The following is a 17,413-nucleotide window of genomic DNA, read 5'->3' on the forward strand; positions in this document are numbered from 1 at the left end:
CCCCTGCATTGGCAGGCGGACTCTCAACCACTGCGCCACCAGGGAAGCCCAGAGGGTGGCTTTCTTTTAAAGGCCACCAAGGCCAACTTTCCATCCCACGTTGCTTAGTGCCTGCTCGCACCCCTCCAGCAATGGGGCGTTCTCCTGGACAGCTCATCAATGGGAGGCTCATCTTCACTGTGTTGGTATTTTTGCGGAAACGCTTCTGTACCCTCATGCATCTGTCAGTGAAGATAGGAGACACGTCTTTTCCTGTGTCTTCAGGACTACCATTCCGAGATGAGAAAACCCTCCCAGGCACGAAGACAGGCTCAAGGCTCCCTGGGTGGGTGGGTGGGGGGGGGCGGTTCTTAGGCCACGCTGATAACCAAGGGTCCCAAGTAGGAGTGAGCGCCCAGGAAGGCAATGATGTGCACATCCCATCTGACCTCGGACAAGTCGCTAAACCTCTCTGAGCCTTGCTGGCCTCATCTAACTGTAGAAATGGTGTGGGAAGGACCATGGCACCCTGGACCCCCAACTTAGTTTCTGCCGCTCTTTTTACTGAACGCCCACTGTGGGCCAATCCTTTATCTCATGTGGCAAATCAGGATAAAGATAGCCACAGACAGCCTCAGGTGTCTTTAGTCTCAATTACTGACTAAGAAACTGAGGCTCAGCGAGGTTAAGTAACTGGCCCGAGTCACACAGCTTGGGAGCCAGGAATTGAACCTGGGTCTCCAGACTCGCAGACTCCCAGACCAGATCTCAGTGCAGGGATGTGGCTCTCCTCACTCCCTGCCCCTGCCCAGCGCCTCTGTGGGCCCCCAGGGAGTCAGGGAGTTTCCTCATCAGCCCCTTTGGGGGCCCTGCCTCCTGTGGCAAAACCCTGGGTTCCCCAGTTCTTCTCCTGCCCCCTCTCCCATGCTCCCTAGGGCAGCTAGCTTTAGACCAAACCAGCTATGGGCCACCTCCCAGAGGGACAGTAGGATAGGAGAGAAAATGCTTGGTGTCGGCTGTAGGGAGTTTGTGAGCCAAAAAGCCGCCTAGGGTGCTTGGGAAACAAACGCTGATAAAGAGACAGGCGGTGTTTCCTTTCTTCTGAGGACTAGCTTACGTGTTTAATGGGTATAATGAGGGCTGCAGGACCAGGCGTGGTGCCAGGTAGTTTACTTGCACTGTCTTCTCCTCACAGCCACCCGGCAAAAGGGGGCTATTGTTCCCCCCCTTTTACAGAAGAGGGACCGAGGCTCAGAGATTCTGTGACTTGCCCACAGTCACACAGCTGATAGGGCGGGGCACGGCAGCCCTCCCCACCGAGCCCTCAGACTCCAAGGCCCTCATGTGCGTGGCCAGCGGCTGGCTTGGCTGGTTTCTGCTCTCAGTTGGGGCACGAGACACCCCCTCCCTGGGCGCTCGAAGCCGTCATTGCGGGAGGAGCGGGTGCTGTGTACCCCTTGGCCGCCACACGGGAGGCTCTTGGCTCTGAGTCTGGTTAGTGAGACCTGGGGCTGAGGAGTCTGGAGGCTCCCGGAGGCCCCAAGGGAGCGGGGGATGTTAGGTGAGAAACTTCGAGACTGGGTGAAAGAAGGCCGGGCAGGATCAGAAGCGTCCCCACAGCTCAACTGCGCTGCTCCATGGACCGTGAAACCACAGCCCTCTGCAGGCCTCAGGCTGCTGGGAACCTGAGGGTCTGTCCCTTTGAGCCACACAACTTTTTCATCTGTTTTAACCATTTGAAGCTTAAACCCCGTGAATCCTTTTCTCGATGATTCAGGGTTATCAGGATGGGCCTTGGTTAGGGTCTGTGATGTCATAAATGTCACGTGCAAATGAACACGTCAGCAACAGAACGGAGCCAGGGTGAGATAGCTGCACACACACAAGTGCCCCCGAAGGCAGCGTTAATCAGAGACGAGGCTGCTGTGGGGCGGCTTCCCCCCACCCCCCGCAGGGGAGCTGGGCGCCCTTGGGCAAGTCATTCTCCCTTGGTGGCCTTGATTTCTCATCTGTCAAATGGGGACAGTCATTCTGCCGACTTCAAGGGGGTGTTGAGAGGATGACATTGTAGAAAGCTGAGTGGAATGGGGGCTGGGTCAAAATGACTGACATGGCCTACCTCACATGAAAGCCTGTGGCTCAGTGGTAGACTGAAGGGACCTGTGGGCAGAGGGAGCGCCCAGTGATGGGAGACGATGACTGGCGGCGGCGGGCGGGGGTGGGTGCTGAGTCGGAGGGACCATAGTGCTGTGGGCTCAGGACCCAGGGCAGAGGTGGGTCCCAGGCCCTTCGGGGGAAGGGCTGTGACCCAGATAGGACAACCCATGGTGGGGGGCCCCTGCCTCTAGGGGTTCCCTGGAGGTCCCTTGCCAAATTCCCAACCCTTCCAGACTTTGGGATCCCCACTGCGCTGGGCTCCCGCAGGCTATAGGCTCCTGTCTCCCTCCAGGTGGTCAAAGCCCCAAGGCCTGGCAGAACTTCCAGAAACTGGCTCGCCTGTACCCAGATGATTCCCACAGACAGTGGGCACCTGCTGAAGTTCCAGACACTCCTTCTTGCCTCCTCTACATCCAATCCCGGAAGGACAGCGGATTCTAGGCCCCGAGAGCATGAGGTCACACGTGGGGGATCTCCCCAGCCGCCACTCTACTTTCCTTCACTTGCCTCACGTGAGGGACTCCCGGTTCACAGAGCAATCTTTTCGGAGGCCCAGTTCCTTTCAAACTTTAGAGGGTATCAGAATCCCTGAGGGCTTGTGAAGACATACTGCCGGGCCCTACCCCCGGGAGTCTGGTTCAGTAGGTCTGAGGCGGGGCCCAGGACCTGTGTCTTGAGCCACCTCGCAGTGGTACTGATGCTGCCAGTCCGCAGGCGCCCTTTGAAAAGCGCTGCACCTGCGAGGGCGTGGGGCGGCCAGGCTCTGTGGTCCTTACGTGGTGAAATGGAGGTGACACCTGCGCCTCCCCACTGAGTTGCCAAAATGAAGGGATGAAATATGAAGGTTATGGTTAACGGGATTATGAATCTTTCTTACCATGAGTGAAATTCTGAGACCAGTGTGAGGCCTCTGTACTTTTAAGTTGAGAAGGGGATGGGCTGGCCCAGGCAGCTTTCTAATGCAACTTTCATGTTGTAATCCATTTAATCCCACAACACTCAGTGAGGTAGATCTTATTATTATTATTACCTCCATTTTACAGATGACATATGAGGAAACCCAGAGAGGTTAGGTAATTAACTCAAGTTTGCACAGCCAGTATGGAAGAGTCCAGGCAGCGGGGCTCCAATGCCTCCCCACTTGATACTCTACTGTATTGTCACATGATGGGGCACTAATTAGCTGAAAGAGCAAGTAATCTAGGATTTTTAAAATTTATCATGACATCCCCTGTGTGTAGAGTCGTGTTTTCCCCCCTCTTGGGTGGGGTGAGGAGGGACCTGAGGAGGACAGAACCGAGGAAGAGAAGCAGCCCAGGTTTCAGAGAGGGACTCACCTGGGTTCCCGTCCTCACTGTGCTGCCCACTGCTGTGGGACTTTGGGCTGGTGGCCTCACCTCTCTGAACTCATTCCATCTCTAAAGTGGAGCAAAGATGGACGGACAACTGGGGCTGTTAGGAGAGTGAGCTCGTTGGTGTCAAGTGCCTGCTTGTGGTGCTTACCCAGTCCGTGGCGCTCTCCCAGTCTGTGTCAGTGCTTGTGATTCCTGGCCAGGCGTTGTTTTCTTTTGGGGGGCAGCAGCTCTATTTTCTTCATGCTCGTTTCGTTCAGGGAAGGAAGCTTTCCTTGTTGGTGCTTAAGGGGTGTGGGGAGAGGACCTGCCTAAAACGTAGCTGTGGCTGCCCTTCAGGAGCAGTGAGAGGGGGCAGCATTCCCATCCTGCAAGGGGACAGGTGGAGCCCCCAGAGGTTGGGCGGAGGCCTGGCCACACCCAGCTCTCACTGGGACCGTCCTCTTCAATACAGTTCACAGTGGTCCCTTCTTGTTCTACTCACATTGCCTTCCTCATCATGACCATAGGGCCTTCCTAGAATTCATAAAGTACTGACCCTTGGGGGGAATCTGAGGCTTGAGGGGGCCACTAACTAGCTCTGGTCACACAGCTGGGAGATGGTGAAGTTGGGGCTGGAACTCTGCCCCTTCTGCTGTGTTGGGCTCTCACACCTCCCTCCATGACATCCCTCCTCACACACACGCTCCCCCCACAGACACAGTCACCTGCAAAAGCACACTCTCCCGCCAACACACGCAGCACACACACATACACACAGCCTTCATATACACCGTCAAAGACAACACAGGACACACAGGGCCACAACTTAGGAAAACAGGAAGCATGCATCCACCTCACATGTCAAACAGGCACACACATGGTCCACACACATTTCGATCATTTCAGAGACACCCTCAAAAGTCACCTAGGCACCACACACAGACACCCCCCCCAAATTCAACTCTTGTATATCCACTATGCATGCACACACCACAAGCGTGCACACTGAACATACATGATGTGTACACAGTGTATATATCTCCCATGCAAACGCCAGTCACAAACACTCCATACGCATTGCCCACAGACACACTTCATAACCCAAATATACAACGAAGACTTAAAATACCCAGGCTCCCAAAAGCAGAGCACACCCACAGGACACAGTGCACAGAGAAACACACCATCTGTGTGTGTACCATCTGTGTGTGTGGACACACTCGTGGGAGCAAGGCTATCTCGAATTGCTCGTGAAGCTGATTTTCTCAGAAGCAGACCACACACAAGTCGAGTGGCTCCCACTAGAGCTAATTCCCTGGGGTGTGAAAGGGAAGAAAGGGCTCAGTTAGACTGTCGTGGCCTCCCAGGGATTCGGTGATTCGTCCCTATGGGTGCTGTGGGCTCAGAACCCCAGGAACTTGGAGGCTGGACTGGGGATACAGAATGCAGAGGGCTGGATCCTGTCCCCTGGAGAGTGTACGCCCTGCCCTGTCCCCAAAGCCAGCCCCTCTCTCTAGGTCTGGAAGCTTGGAGATGGGTATTCAGCCTTACAGACTCCTGCCCTCTGGCCTCTTCTGGGCTGTGTGATTTCTTCCTGCTGGCCTTCCCTACCCAGGGAGTAGGAGACCTGGGTTTGAGGCCTGAACCAGACCCCAAAACCAACCTCATCTCTGCCTGCATCAGGGCCCACCTGGCCTCCCAGGGGACAGGCTGTGCTTTCTGCTGGCGGTGGCCATCTCTTGGGAAGGCTTCTGGGCAGCCCCTCTCCCTGCAGGTTCTCCCATCAGCATAGACATGCCCCTATTTCACAACTCCCTTCCAGACCTCCCAGGTGCCCTGCCAGCCACTGCCCGCCCACCCTCTTGTCTCCTCCTGGCCAGGCCTGTCAAGGCTGTTGCCTGCTCTTGTGACCTCCATTTCCCAGCCCCATCATTCCACCCAGCTCACCCCCAGCCTCCACGTCCGGAACTGCTATGGACAGACACTCTTCCGTCTCCAGCTCGTTTGGTCACTTGGTCACTTGATGGCTTTCTTTACAGCTGCCTGCTCCCGTCGCTCCTTGTGGCACCCTCTCCTGGTCCTCTTCCCACCTCTCCATCACCTCCTCCTGCATCCTTTTCTGGCCCCTCATCTTCCTGTTCATCCTCCTGATCTTTAAATGGGTCTCCCTCCCCCTTGGCCTTGCTCATTTCTCTCTTCACCTTCCTCTCAGGAGAGCTTCCTGCCCCGGGATCTCCCTTTCCTGTTCATCCATCCAGCCATTCATCTTCCACGTGGCAGCCAGATGGAGTCTCTCTAAAACACAGATTTGACCAGGTCACTCCCCTGCTTAAAACTCTTTGATGGACTTGGGGGTCCAAGCACATGTCACATTTCCCATTTTCCTGTCTCTTTCACTCTCACAGGGGCCAGAGTCCCTATCAAGCGCCCCATGCATCCTCCATCGTCTCCTCTCTCCTTTCCGGATCTATCCCAACTGTGCACAGTCATCTGTCAGACTCCCTCTCCTCACCTCTCTCTTCTTCCCTCTGCCTCTCCCTTCCCATCTCTCTGCTCTATCTCTGTCTCTGTCTCCGTTTAGAGTTGCCAGAGGGGAGGGCTGTAGGAACTAGCTTGTGGGGCTCGAGACAAAAAGAAAAGAAAAAAAAGCTAAGCCCTTTGACTGAAAAGGCTCTTCATGTCCATGCTACAGAAGTCCAGAGGCCAAGGGAGGGGAGATTGTGGCCGCAGAAGTGAGAAACCCACCCTCCTTTGGGCTGCCCACAAGGGGAACCTTGAAGACATCCTGCCCAGTGCCTTAACCAGCCCTTTAAAAGGCTCCTGGATGGTCAGAGTTAATTCACTCTCCCAGTGTCTCACTCACACTGCAGGTTCCGACCTTGACCTCTGTCCACAGCACACTCGGACGTCTGCCCCATTCGGCTCTTCCATCCACCAACCGGACACCTGGCTGTTGGCCTTGGCTTCACCCTGGGCCCCTGCCGCACCTGCCTGCCCCTCTGGACCTCACCCCAGAACTCACCGCATTTCCTTTAGCTGATCTCACCCTGCGGCTGGTGACTGAGGCTGTCACTGTGCCTGCGTCACTTTTTTCCATGCAGTATGAGGCTGTGGCTGACAACGCAGCCAGGATGGCGTGCGTGGTGGGGTCTTTGGAGTCGAGGTCCACTTCCACCATTGGTTTACTGGGTGACCTTGGACTGAGTCGCAGTAGCTTCATTGAAAATACAGGGAGAATGTGTCTACCTTGCCTGATGGTAGTGAGGACTAAAAATGCAGATACTCCACCCACCTCAGGTCCTTCTTTTCTGTGAAATAAAGACCCTCCCATGGGCTGCCTGCAGAGGGAGCCTTGAAGACCTCCTGCCCAGCGCCTGGAAGGCCTGAATCAGCCCTTTAAAAGGCTCCTGGGCCTTTGATCAATCCCGTAGTTGCTCTTTGGGTATCTACCAATGAAGCAGGAAGCTGAGGCTGGGTGCTGGTTGACTGGGGGCAGCAGGGGATGATGGGGAAGAGGAGGGGGAAGAGGGGGTAGCTGCCGGGGAGGGACCTGGGAGGGAGAACTGAGGTTCAGAGGGGTTCATGAAGCTTGGCTGCATGATGGGTGATGACGTACTCTCTTCTCTGGCTCCCAGGAAATCTCCAGCAAACTCCAGATTTCTTATTGCTGCACTGGGAGGTTGGACCCGGTTTTAGGGCTGTATCAAGTACTGAATGTAGGCTCAAGGCAGACACACAGGGAGAACAAAGCCTGCACCCACCACCTAGCTTCCCCCAGGCCATGCGCCTAATGACAACTCTGGGAATGGGCCAACTGGATATTCTGGTGTTCCTCAGGCTGGAAGTGTTCTGCATCTGGACACAGTGGTGACAGGCCAAGGTTACATAGTCTCTAGACCACTGGTCCCAGGTCTTGGGGGGTTATTATAACTACTAATAGGAAGTCTTTTACAATAAAAACCCTCTAGGTTGAAACTGGGGGTCTGAGCAATTTGAGAGGACAAGACAGGCATGGGGGTGGGAAAGGCTGGGTGTCAGGGGAGATGGCGGGAGGGTCCGTTGGCAGGAGCTCCGTGACGGGCCCTGGCCATCAGCAGTGGGGGAGTGCTAAGGAGGAAATCCACGTGGCAAGGGCTGTGCTGCAGGCAGACTCGGGCCGGCACAGGCCAGAGGGAATAGAGGCCGGAGAGTGGCACAGAGGCCGGGCTGTTGCTGAGGACGCAGATGATGGGGCCTAGACCAAGGCAGAGACTATCATGGTGGGTGGGACAGACTCGGGGATTAATTATGGGGGTGAGGGAAAGGGTCATGGAAGGACAGGAAAAAGAGGGTGGTCACCCCTGGTTCTGGCCAGGGGACAGGGCAGAGTACAGTCAGGGTGACCTGTGGCTCATTGGGGAGATGCTTGGCAGGCAGCCGGGTGCTGAGCTGGAGCCCAGAAGGAAGGTCTAAGTCAGCAGTGCAAGAGAACTGCCAACCTCACTCTCATCTGTGTGTGGGGACCATTGCCCCTGCCTCCCCGGAGAGGGTGTGGTAGGCTGCCTGAGCCAGCGTCCAGGAGAGCCCTGGATAAGGTTAGCATCACCTACATGTTATTTAATAGGAAATGCAGATGGCTGGAGACTGGACAGACCTCTGACAGATGATGACTCGGGCCAGGCCTCTCTGATGGTGACAGACGCTGAGATCTATCGTTCGCTCACTGCCCGTCAGTCGTCAGGGAGATTCCCCAGGCAAGGCTCCCCTGTGGGGTGGGGCCCCCGCCTATCGCTCTGCCCAGCACCATCCTCCCTCCCTGGCTGGACAGCTGAGCCCAGGGAGCCTGACAGCCTGGGGAGGGGCCCGGAATCTTGGGGCTCCTGGAGGGGCTCTGGTTCTTTGGGGAACAGCTTGCCTGCCCCCTGGTGGACTTCTGAAGAGTCTCAAGGACTCTGGGAAACCTCTGGGAAAGGAACCTTGGAGATTTATTTAGTCACCACCCCCACCCCCACCCTCCACCCCCGGTCCATGCCCTGATGGGGAGGCTGGAGCCCCAAGCAGGAGCGGTTTCTACAAGCAATTCCAGGGGCAGAGCCGGGACAAGAGACAGCATGGCTGGCCCTCTGGAAAGCACCAGGATTTTCATCCCACAGCCCCAGGTGAACTCAGCGGCAGTGGTGGTGAAGGCACCCATTTCCTAGGGCTGCGAGGACCACTCCCTGAGACAGTGCACACACAACATGCTGAGTACGGGTGAGGCCCTTCCCTCCTGCTCTAGTCACTTCACCTCTCCTTGTAAGAGTGTAGACTTAACTTTAAAGTCTTTGAGCAAATCTGGATTTTCACGCAGGTGCATTTCCTTAAAGCGAGATTTACCTGCCACCACGGTGGCCTTCCCCACCTCCCCTGCCCTGTTATATTTCTTCCCCCATCGAAGTCACAGAAAGAGGGCTTCGACTCAGCCCTGCCCTCAGGAAGCCCCCAGTCTGCAGGGACAGGGCTCAGTGCCCAGGGGTCTGAGAGGGCAGAGGAGGTGCCCCTCCTGCAATACGCAGGGGTGGAAGAGAGGGTTTCAGGGAAGGCTTCCTGGAGGAAGTGACAAAGGAGCAGAGGCATGGAGGGTGAGGAGGAGTTGGCCAGAAGGAGTGGGAAGCAGAGGGGCTGGGGAAGAGCACCCAGTCTAGTGCGGGGTTGGAGGTGAGAGCATCCATAGCAGCAGGATGGGTGGTGGGGAGGAGAGACAGGGCAGCCACGGGAGCCACGGACTGACACACTGCCCACACCTACCTGGCATGCAGGATCCCAGCTAAGCATTAGACTAAGCAAGCCTAGATTCAGATACAGCAGAGGAGAAACTAGGCAGGAGACTCAGGTGCTGGCATTGCAGGAGGGGAGATGGTTCATCGAAACCTTTGGGTTAACTAGTTCATTAGCTTATTCATTCATCAGTTCAGCCTCCCAGGGCACGCCTCTTCCTGGGCTTTGGACAAAAGGAATGAACTAGATAAGGTTCCTACCGACACGTGAGGGTCCGGCAAGGCAGCTACTAATTACACACAGAGGGAGGTTGGGAAAGGGTTTTAGGAGGAGGTGGCTTTTTATCTATTTATGTTTTTTAAAATTTTTTATTTATTTATTTTTTTGGCTGCGTTGGGTCTTCATTGCTGCACACGGGCTTTCTCTAGTTGCAGCAAGTGGGGGCTACTCTTCGTTGCGGTGCGCAGGGTTCTCATTGTGGTAGCTTCTCTTGTTGTGGAGCACAGGCTCTAGGCACAGGGGCTGCAGTAGTTGTGGCATGCAGGCTCAGTAGTTGTGGCACACGGGCTCAGTTGCTCTGTGGCATGTGGAATCTTCCTGGACCAGGGCTGGAACCCGTGTCCCCTGCATCGGCAGGCGGATTCTTAACCACTGCAAGGAGGTGGCTTTTTAGATGGACATTGAAGGATGTGTAGGAGTTCACCGAATGTTGTTGAAAAGGTCATGTAGGTAGAGAAAACAACAAGAATAAGTTGTGGCATCATGAAGGGTATGGGGAAGAGTAAGCAGTCTGACAAGGCTGGAGAGTTGGGAGTACAGGGAACAGATGAGGCGAAGACAGCGTGAGCAGAGCCTTGAGTGCCAGGCTAAAATGTTCATTGTTTCCAAGGAGACCATCCCAAATTGTGCCTACCTGAAGGACCCGAACCAAACAACTCCAGATCACCAGGGCCTGCGAGGACCTTCCAGGGCCCCACGGCCCCATCTGCCATATCGAGAACCTCAGCCCCCAGAGATGCCAGGAGTGTCCCATTGCTGGGAACCGACCTCAAGGGACAGGAGGATAGCCCCGGGTGGGTGGGGGAGGGTAGGGGACTTCATGGGGACCAGCTGGCACTGATTCATCATGAAAGTCATGACTTGGGGCCCCGCCTCTGGGGTTCCACACTAGCATATGCACGGAAGCCTCACGCAAATGCTAGGCCGCTACTCACGCGGGAGGGGCCAGCCCTGAGAGTCTCCTCAGCCTCATGAGGAAGGTTCTGTCCTCACCTCATTCACAGAAAAACAAAAATTGTGTGTCCCTGAGGCCACCCGCTCTGGGGTGCTGCTATTCTCTGGGCTTCTATAGCTTGGTGCAGCCACCTCGGATCAGGAGATGGAGACCGGCATGGGCAGGCCACTTCACGCCTCTGAGCCTCTGTTTTCTCTTCTAGAGAATGGGCAAAGCCCTCCTGTCCCAGCGGGTGGCTGTGGTTGAGAGAGTGTCGCGGGAGCTCGAGGCACAGGGCCTGGCCCATAGCCGGCAGCGGGCAAGTGTAAAATAAATGAACCCCAAAGCCTCTGGGGGAAGAGGAAACCGGCCCAGCCCCAGGAGGGGACACAACACAAGAGCCAGACAGCCACTGGCTGTCCTCCTGGGTGACCTCACGCTCAACTGATGGGGGAAGGTTGGGGAGAGGTGAAGACCCCAGTGTGTGGGGTCTGTTCATATGCAGTGTGTTGGCTCTGGCAATAGAGTTTCTCCCTGGAGCCCCCAGCTTCTGCCCAGGGGCGTCTGAGCCGAGGCCTCTGAGAACAGAGCTGCCTCAGCCCTTCTCAGCATGGGCAGCTCAGTGCCAGGGGCTACTCTCCCCTCACTACCATTCTGGAGGGCTCAAGAGCAAGGAGACCCAGGTCAGATCCAGGCACAGCCTGACATATACCCACACGTGCACAGGGTATGCACTGTGACACACACCACACACACAGACCCACATTATGGGCACACACACGAATATCAGATCTGCCGCTGCTCCCAGACTTTGGTGCCCAGACAGACACACCTGGACACATAACATACACAGTTAAGGCAGCAGACATGCAGACACACCAATGCACACACACATCAATGCACATATACACAGAGGCACAGCACACGCACAGACATCCACAGACAAGCACACGCATGCAGATGGAGTCACGTGCACGGGAACACGGTCACCTGTCTGCTCAGGGTCCTTTGAACGCTGACATCCACACAACGTACACGAAGCCACCCAGGTCTGTTTACACACGTGCACCCTCAGTCACGGCTGCTGCACACTCTCCTCGGGGACAGTGTGCTTTCAAAGCGTTGCCTCCTTTGACCTGACAGCATCCCCATAAAGCAGGTGGGCCAAGGCGCTGGTCCCCATTGTGCAGTGAGGAGCTGAGGGCTTAGAGGGGCCCACAGACCAGTTCCTGGGAGGAAAGCAGAATGGAATCCTGCTTTGAATTCTGGTCTTGTGTCTGCCTGCTGCTGGGCCTCCATTTACCGCCTGTGTTCCCATGGATACGCACAGAACCTCACACGCAGGGGGACTTCGTGGCCATTAGACCAAAAGCTCCTTTTACAGATGAAGAGACTGAGGCCCAGAGAGAAAATCCACAGGCCCCATGTGGTCCACACAGAGTTCACTGGAGGAACCAGAGCCACGCTTCTGGCCTCCAGGCCACGGGGGCACCGCATGTGCAGACACCATCACGCACAGAGCCGTGGGCACGTCCCACAGATGGGCACATGTGCACCCTCCCTTCTCAGCCCTCCTGCAGGCCTGCTTGGGGCCAGTTGTGGTGTTTCCAGTCCTTTCCATTAATTTTCACAACGACATGGGAGGTAAGGGTGACCGGTACCATTTTGCATTTGAGGAAATTGAGAAATAAAAAGATTAAGCCCAAAGTTGTGCAGGTCGGGATGGCCGGGACATCTTCCAAAGTAGAGTCTAACACTTTCCACCACACAGCAGCTCATGGCTCCACACACATCGCCCGCATCCCTCTCACATCTACACACACACACCCCACAGCCCCCAGCAGAACATTCTCTCCACGACACCCAGTTCAGTTTTAGTGCAGCTCCCCCTCCCAAGGGGTCTTTTGAAGAAGGGGGAGTTTGTTTAGGGCTTAACCTGCCCCTGGCCCCGCCCTCTCCCCTCAGTCAAGGAAATGAATTCCACGTGTGCCTGGTCTGTCTGCTCTGAAATCAGCCTTGGGGGCTTGGAAAGTACACTTTGATGTTGGAAGCTAGTTTAATGAGTTGGATGTGGGTTTTTTTTTCTTTTTTCTTTTTTTTTCCTGTAAGACAGAAGCCTCATTTTCCTAAGAACCCAGGAATTATGACTCCCCTCCCGACCCCTCCGCTTAGATTCTGGGAGCCCAAGACCCGGACTCCCAACACAGTGGTCACAGATGCCCAAGAGGTTAGGCCAGCTCAGGGAGGAGAGGCAAGGAAGGAGGCAGCTTGTGCTGAACGTTTGCCGTGCACTGAAGCCCTCTGTCAGGAGCAAGCCTCATGTGGGCCCACTCCACACCCATTTTAGAGATGACAAAACAGAGGCTCTGAGAAGTGGTGTAACGTGAGCAGGTGGTCCAGTGGCTCCTGGAGCCCTCGACTGCCTGGCTCGAGCTCCTGGTCCCCGTCTTGCTTCTTCCCGGGGCAGCTGCACCACTCAGGACAAATGATCTCCGCCCCTGGGGCCTGGGCACCTCGGCTGTACGATGGGGATGGTGTTCTCAGTGGAAGGAATAGTGAGCTCTATAACAAGCTCGCAGAGTCAGAACCATTTGTCCAGAACAAAGTGCTCTGGGAACGGAGAGAATATTTCTATTTTTATTGTTTCTGTGTCATGAGGCAAGTTTACCTGTAGGATTCACACAGGAACGCATCAATTACTATCACTCTAGGCACATATTAAGAGTGCCCTGGGGGCTTCCCTGGTGGCGCAGTGGTTGAGAATCTGCCTGCTAATGCAGAGGACACGGGTTTGAGCCCCGGTCTGGGAGGATCCCACATGCCGCGGAGCAACTGGGCCCGTGAGCCACAACTACTGAGCCTGCGTGTCTGGAGCCTGTGCTCCGCAACAAGAGAGGCCGCAATAGTGAGAGGCCTGTGCACCGTGATGAAGAGTGGCCCCCATTTGCCACAACTAGAGAAAAGCCCTCGCGCAAAAATGAAGACCCAACACAGCAAAAATAAATAAATTAATAAAAGTTCTTTCCTTTAAAAAAAAAAAAAAAAGTTGAGTTTTTTGTTTAGAGTTAAGATTAAAAAAAAAAAAAAAAAGAGTGCCCTGTTGGCGGCCAGGGAACTCCCAAGGGAGTTCTTTGTGCGGAGTGGAGCAGGGAGAGGGCTTGGGGGTGTCCAGGCACAGGAGTCTCTGGGCTGGACATTGCTCGGTCCCTCTCCTCAGGGCCTGGCCGAGGCCCTACCCGAGCTCCAAGGTTCGTCTCTGCTCTGGTGGGCTTTGGCAAAGGCCACCTTGATTTCTTGGTTTATGAGGTCCTGCCAGGTGTCCCTAGGGGAAAAGGGCAATCAAGAATAATAAACCCGGGATTCCCTGGTGGCGCAGTGGTTGAGAGTCCGCCTGCCGACGCAGGGGACGCGGGTTCGTGCCCCGGTCCGGGAGGATCCCACATGCCGCGGAGCGGCTGGGCCCGTGAGCCATGGCCACTGAGCCTGCGCGTCCGGAGCCTGTGCTCCGCAATGGGAGAGGCCACAACAGTGAGAGGCCCGCGTACCGAATTTTGTTAAAAAAAAAAAAAAAAATCAAGCCATAGCACACAGTTCAAGTAAAAATTTGGTAACTGCCTCATAAACCCAAGTCCAAGACAAGTTCCCATCCATCTGGCCCTTCCTGCAGAGATTCTGTGTGTCTGCCTGCATATCTGTCTGTGTTTCTGTGGGTCTCTGACCTCATCTCCAAGCAAATGGAGGGGCATATGGTAGTGTTTCCACGTTTGTATGTATCTGATGCCCATGCCAGGCGGACTGTGTGTATGCATATGCAGGTGCACTTGGGTGCTCGGGCCCCTGTGCGCCCACCTGCTGGATCTGAGCCCGTGGGCCTAGGTGGGTGTGGGATTCTTCCCTGCTGCCTAGAGGCCTGGGAGGCTCCCAGATCAGGTGGAGCTCACTGGGGCTAATCTCCGCTCTCTTCCCTCCCTGAGTCAAGAAGATGAAAATGTTGCTGGCACTTCCTAAAGTTTCTGGCCTGGAGTGGAAACGTCATCAGCTGAGAGAGCTCAGGATGACGAATGGCTGCCAGACCTGCTGGTTCCCACTCCTAGGACAGGGTGGGCTGGAGCAGGGCTGGGAGCTCACCTCCCTGGGTGCCTGCCACTGGCAGACCCGCAGGCATATCGGCCAGCCAGACTCTCCTGGGGAAAGTTCCATAAATGCATCAGCAAGAAATATCACGGAGAACCAAGTGCTACAGTGACACAGTGTTGGGAGATGGGATGGCGGCTGCAGCAGGGCTCCAATTAGAGTGTGTGACGAGAGTCGCCCCGTGAAGGAAGCAGCGACAGAGCTGAGACCTGCAGGATAGGGAGGGACCAGGCCAGGGGACAGCGAGAACGAAGGTCCTGAGGTGGGAAGCTCGGTGTGTCTTGAGGAGCAGCAGGGAGGCCCCGAGGAGGTGACTCACAGCAGAAGGTGCTGGAAAGCTGAGCCCGAGGGGCAGGCCCAGGCCGGACAGAGCGGGACCTCAGAGGCAGCATGAAAGAGTTCAGGTAGGAAGACCCCCGAGGGTGTGAAACATGGAACTTCCATGTGAAACGTGTTTGTGTTTTATTGAAAGATTGCTCTGGCTACCGGGCAGAGATGGATGAGGGGAAATGGCGAGAGCCCCCACGGTGACCGGGCGAGGCGGGGGGGTGATGGAGAAGTCGTCAGCTTCGGGCTGTGATGGAAGCAGAGCTCCAGGACTTGCTGAGGACTCCAGGACAGTGTCCAGCTTTCTGACTGAGGGTGGCGAGGCCACCCACAAGAAGAGAACTCTGGTGGAGGCCAGGCTGCCAAGGAACTATTGAGCGCGTCTGGGGCCCGAGGCCCAGAAGGGGTGTCATCAGCGTCAGGATAGGAAGGGATGCCCGGGGGAGGAGCCCTGTGCAGCCCCAGCAAAGGAGGGGCTGGGGAGAGGAGAGCTTCCGGGGAGCCCTGGGGGGAGGAGCTGGAGACGGGGAAGCCCAGCCAGGGCGCCGAGGAGGTCTTGGAGAACCTTTCTAGGACGAGGGAGGCCGGGGAAATGTTACCATGCAATCAGGCTGGTAACTAAAACTGCCCACGGAGCTGGTGACATGGGTAGAGGGCACCAGTGACCCCACAGAGCCTTCTGGGTGAGTTGTGGTGGACGTCAGGCTGCGAGGGCCACAGGAGAGGAAGATAAGGAAGTGCAGTCGGCATCGGCAGATGGGCCTTCTGAGAAGGCTGGCTGCCCATGGAGGCAGAAGTGGAGTGGCGGCCCGACGGCTGTGAGGTCAGAGGACGGCAGCTGGAGTAGAGGACCCAGAGGGACTGAACAGGGTGAGGGGGCTTCAGATGCTCTCCTAGGGGTGGGTAAGCTGGGGCTGCTGTGGCCCACGGGAAGGCCAGGGAGGTCAGGGACCTGCCCCACGTCACACAGCCAGTCCCGAGCCCGGTCCTCTCCCGGCAAACCGTCTGCAAAGTTGAAGGACCCAGGGCTGTCTGGGGGCCTTTCTGTGAACACAAGCTGGTTTTGCACCCAGGAATCTGGAGTGTCCTAATAAAAAGGGTGCATCTGTGTGTGTGCTGCACCCCGAGGGTTTCTCCATATGCCCATCCATCCCCCTCCTCCTCCCTAGCTCGCTGGACCCCAGTGTGTGTCAGGGAGGGCACTCAGGGATGAAGATGAACAGGGCACTGCCTGCCCCCAGGCACTGCTCTGCCCGGGTTCCCTGGGGTCCTGAGGCCTGGGGGCAGCCTGATAGCTGGGGGGCAGGGATGCTCTGACGGCCCTCAGCTCCCGTCCATATCGACCCTTCCACTTGGAGGACGCGCAGCCTAGGCTGCTTTAGTGCTGGTCTTTTCCCAGGAAGCCCATGTGTGCCTCACACATTTCTGGTCTTTGAGAGATGGGAGGGGGCCATCCTGGAATTGCTGCGAGGAGTCAGTTGGAAGTTCTAATGAAGGAAAGACCCTGGGCAGGAAGCTCTGATGTGGTCGTGCTGTGGGCTCCTGATGGGGCTCTGTCCATCCCCAGGCCAGCCACCCACTGGTGGAATGAGCCCGTGGGGTCCTGTGGGCCACTGGGCTGCCTCATTTCTAGGAAACTAATTCTCAGCTATGGGCAGCACCTGCGCCCTGTGGCCCCCTGTGGACCGCCTGGTGCTCGAGTGGAAGAGAGTGAGGAACAGCACGTTGCAGTAAAATGTTCTTGCTTCCCCAGCTCCCCCATCTCACCTGTGTTGCCCTCAGCGAGGGACATGGGGTCGCAAAGGACAGAGGACAAAGGAAAGAGCCCAACTGCAGGGCAGGCACCAGCTCTGAGAATCTGCTTCTTTTGGCCCCTAAAATATGAGGGCCTTTGATCTGTAAATTCCTCATCTGCGGAAATAGTCGGTAGTCAAATGCTCTACCACTGAGCTATACCCCCTGCGGAAACAGTCTGAATGGTGACAAACGCCCAGTGATATTTATCAAAGTACCACCTGTAACGGGCTCAGAATGGGAAGACTCTACATGCTGAGTGACAAGAGGGAGGTTGAGCTAATCACGGCCGCCACATGTTGCAATCCTGATGCTGTAACTACAAGTGTGAGTGAAGTGCTCTGAATGATACCCAGGGCGCTCAGGACGTTGAGCGGAGAGCACAGACCAGAATGAGAAGTTATGGAGGCAGCATGATCTCATCCATGACATAGACATCAGAAACAGGCTGGCAGGAACCATGCTAAAGTGCTAACAGTGGCTGTCTCTCAGGAGTGGAAAGATGGCGATTATTTAATCATTAAAGAATTCTGTATTTTCCAAGTTATCCCTGCTAGGCAGGTAATACCTTTATAATCAGAAAAATAACAAGTATCAAATTTCAAACAACAGAGGCCAAGCTTTGGGGGAAATTCCACTTACTCACCCGTGGTTTGATGTCCAGAGGTGTGGGGAGGGGTCTGGGGAAGCCCGCCTTCCCCACCAGCCAGTAGGTCTCCTTGAAGCCCCTCCCCTGGAA

The 17,413-nt window shown here is 55.9% G+C and overlaps 1 protein-coding gene across 1 annotated transcript in view; it reads right to left on the reverse strand.

Annotated features, from left to right (window-relative positions):
• The window catches only part of LOC103072318 (olfactory guanylyl cyclase GC-D-like), a 47,074-nt gene that overhangs the window by 2,701 nt on the left and 26,960 nt on the right, over positions 1-17,413 (reverse strand). Inside the window, 1 exon segment of the mRNA XM_082931231.1 lies at positions 17,321-17,407. Coding sequence (XP_082787357.1) covers positions 17,321-17,407 — 87 coding nt within the window.

This window comes from Lipotes vexillifer, unplaced genomic scaffold (genome assembly GCF_000442215.2).
Source record: "Lipotes vexillifer unplaced genomic scaffold, Lipotes_vexillifer_v1.1 scaffold223, whole genome shotgun sequence".
Classification (NCBI taxonomy): Eukaryota; Metazoa; Chordata; class Mammalia; order Artiodactyla; family Lipotidae; genus Lipotes; species Lipotes vexillifer.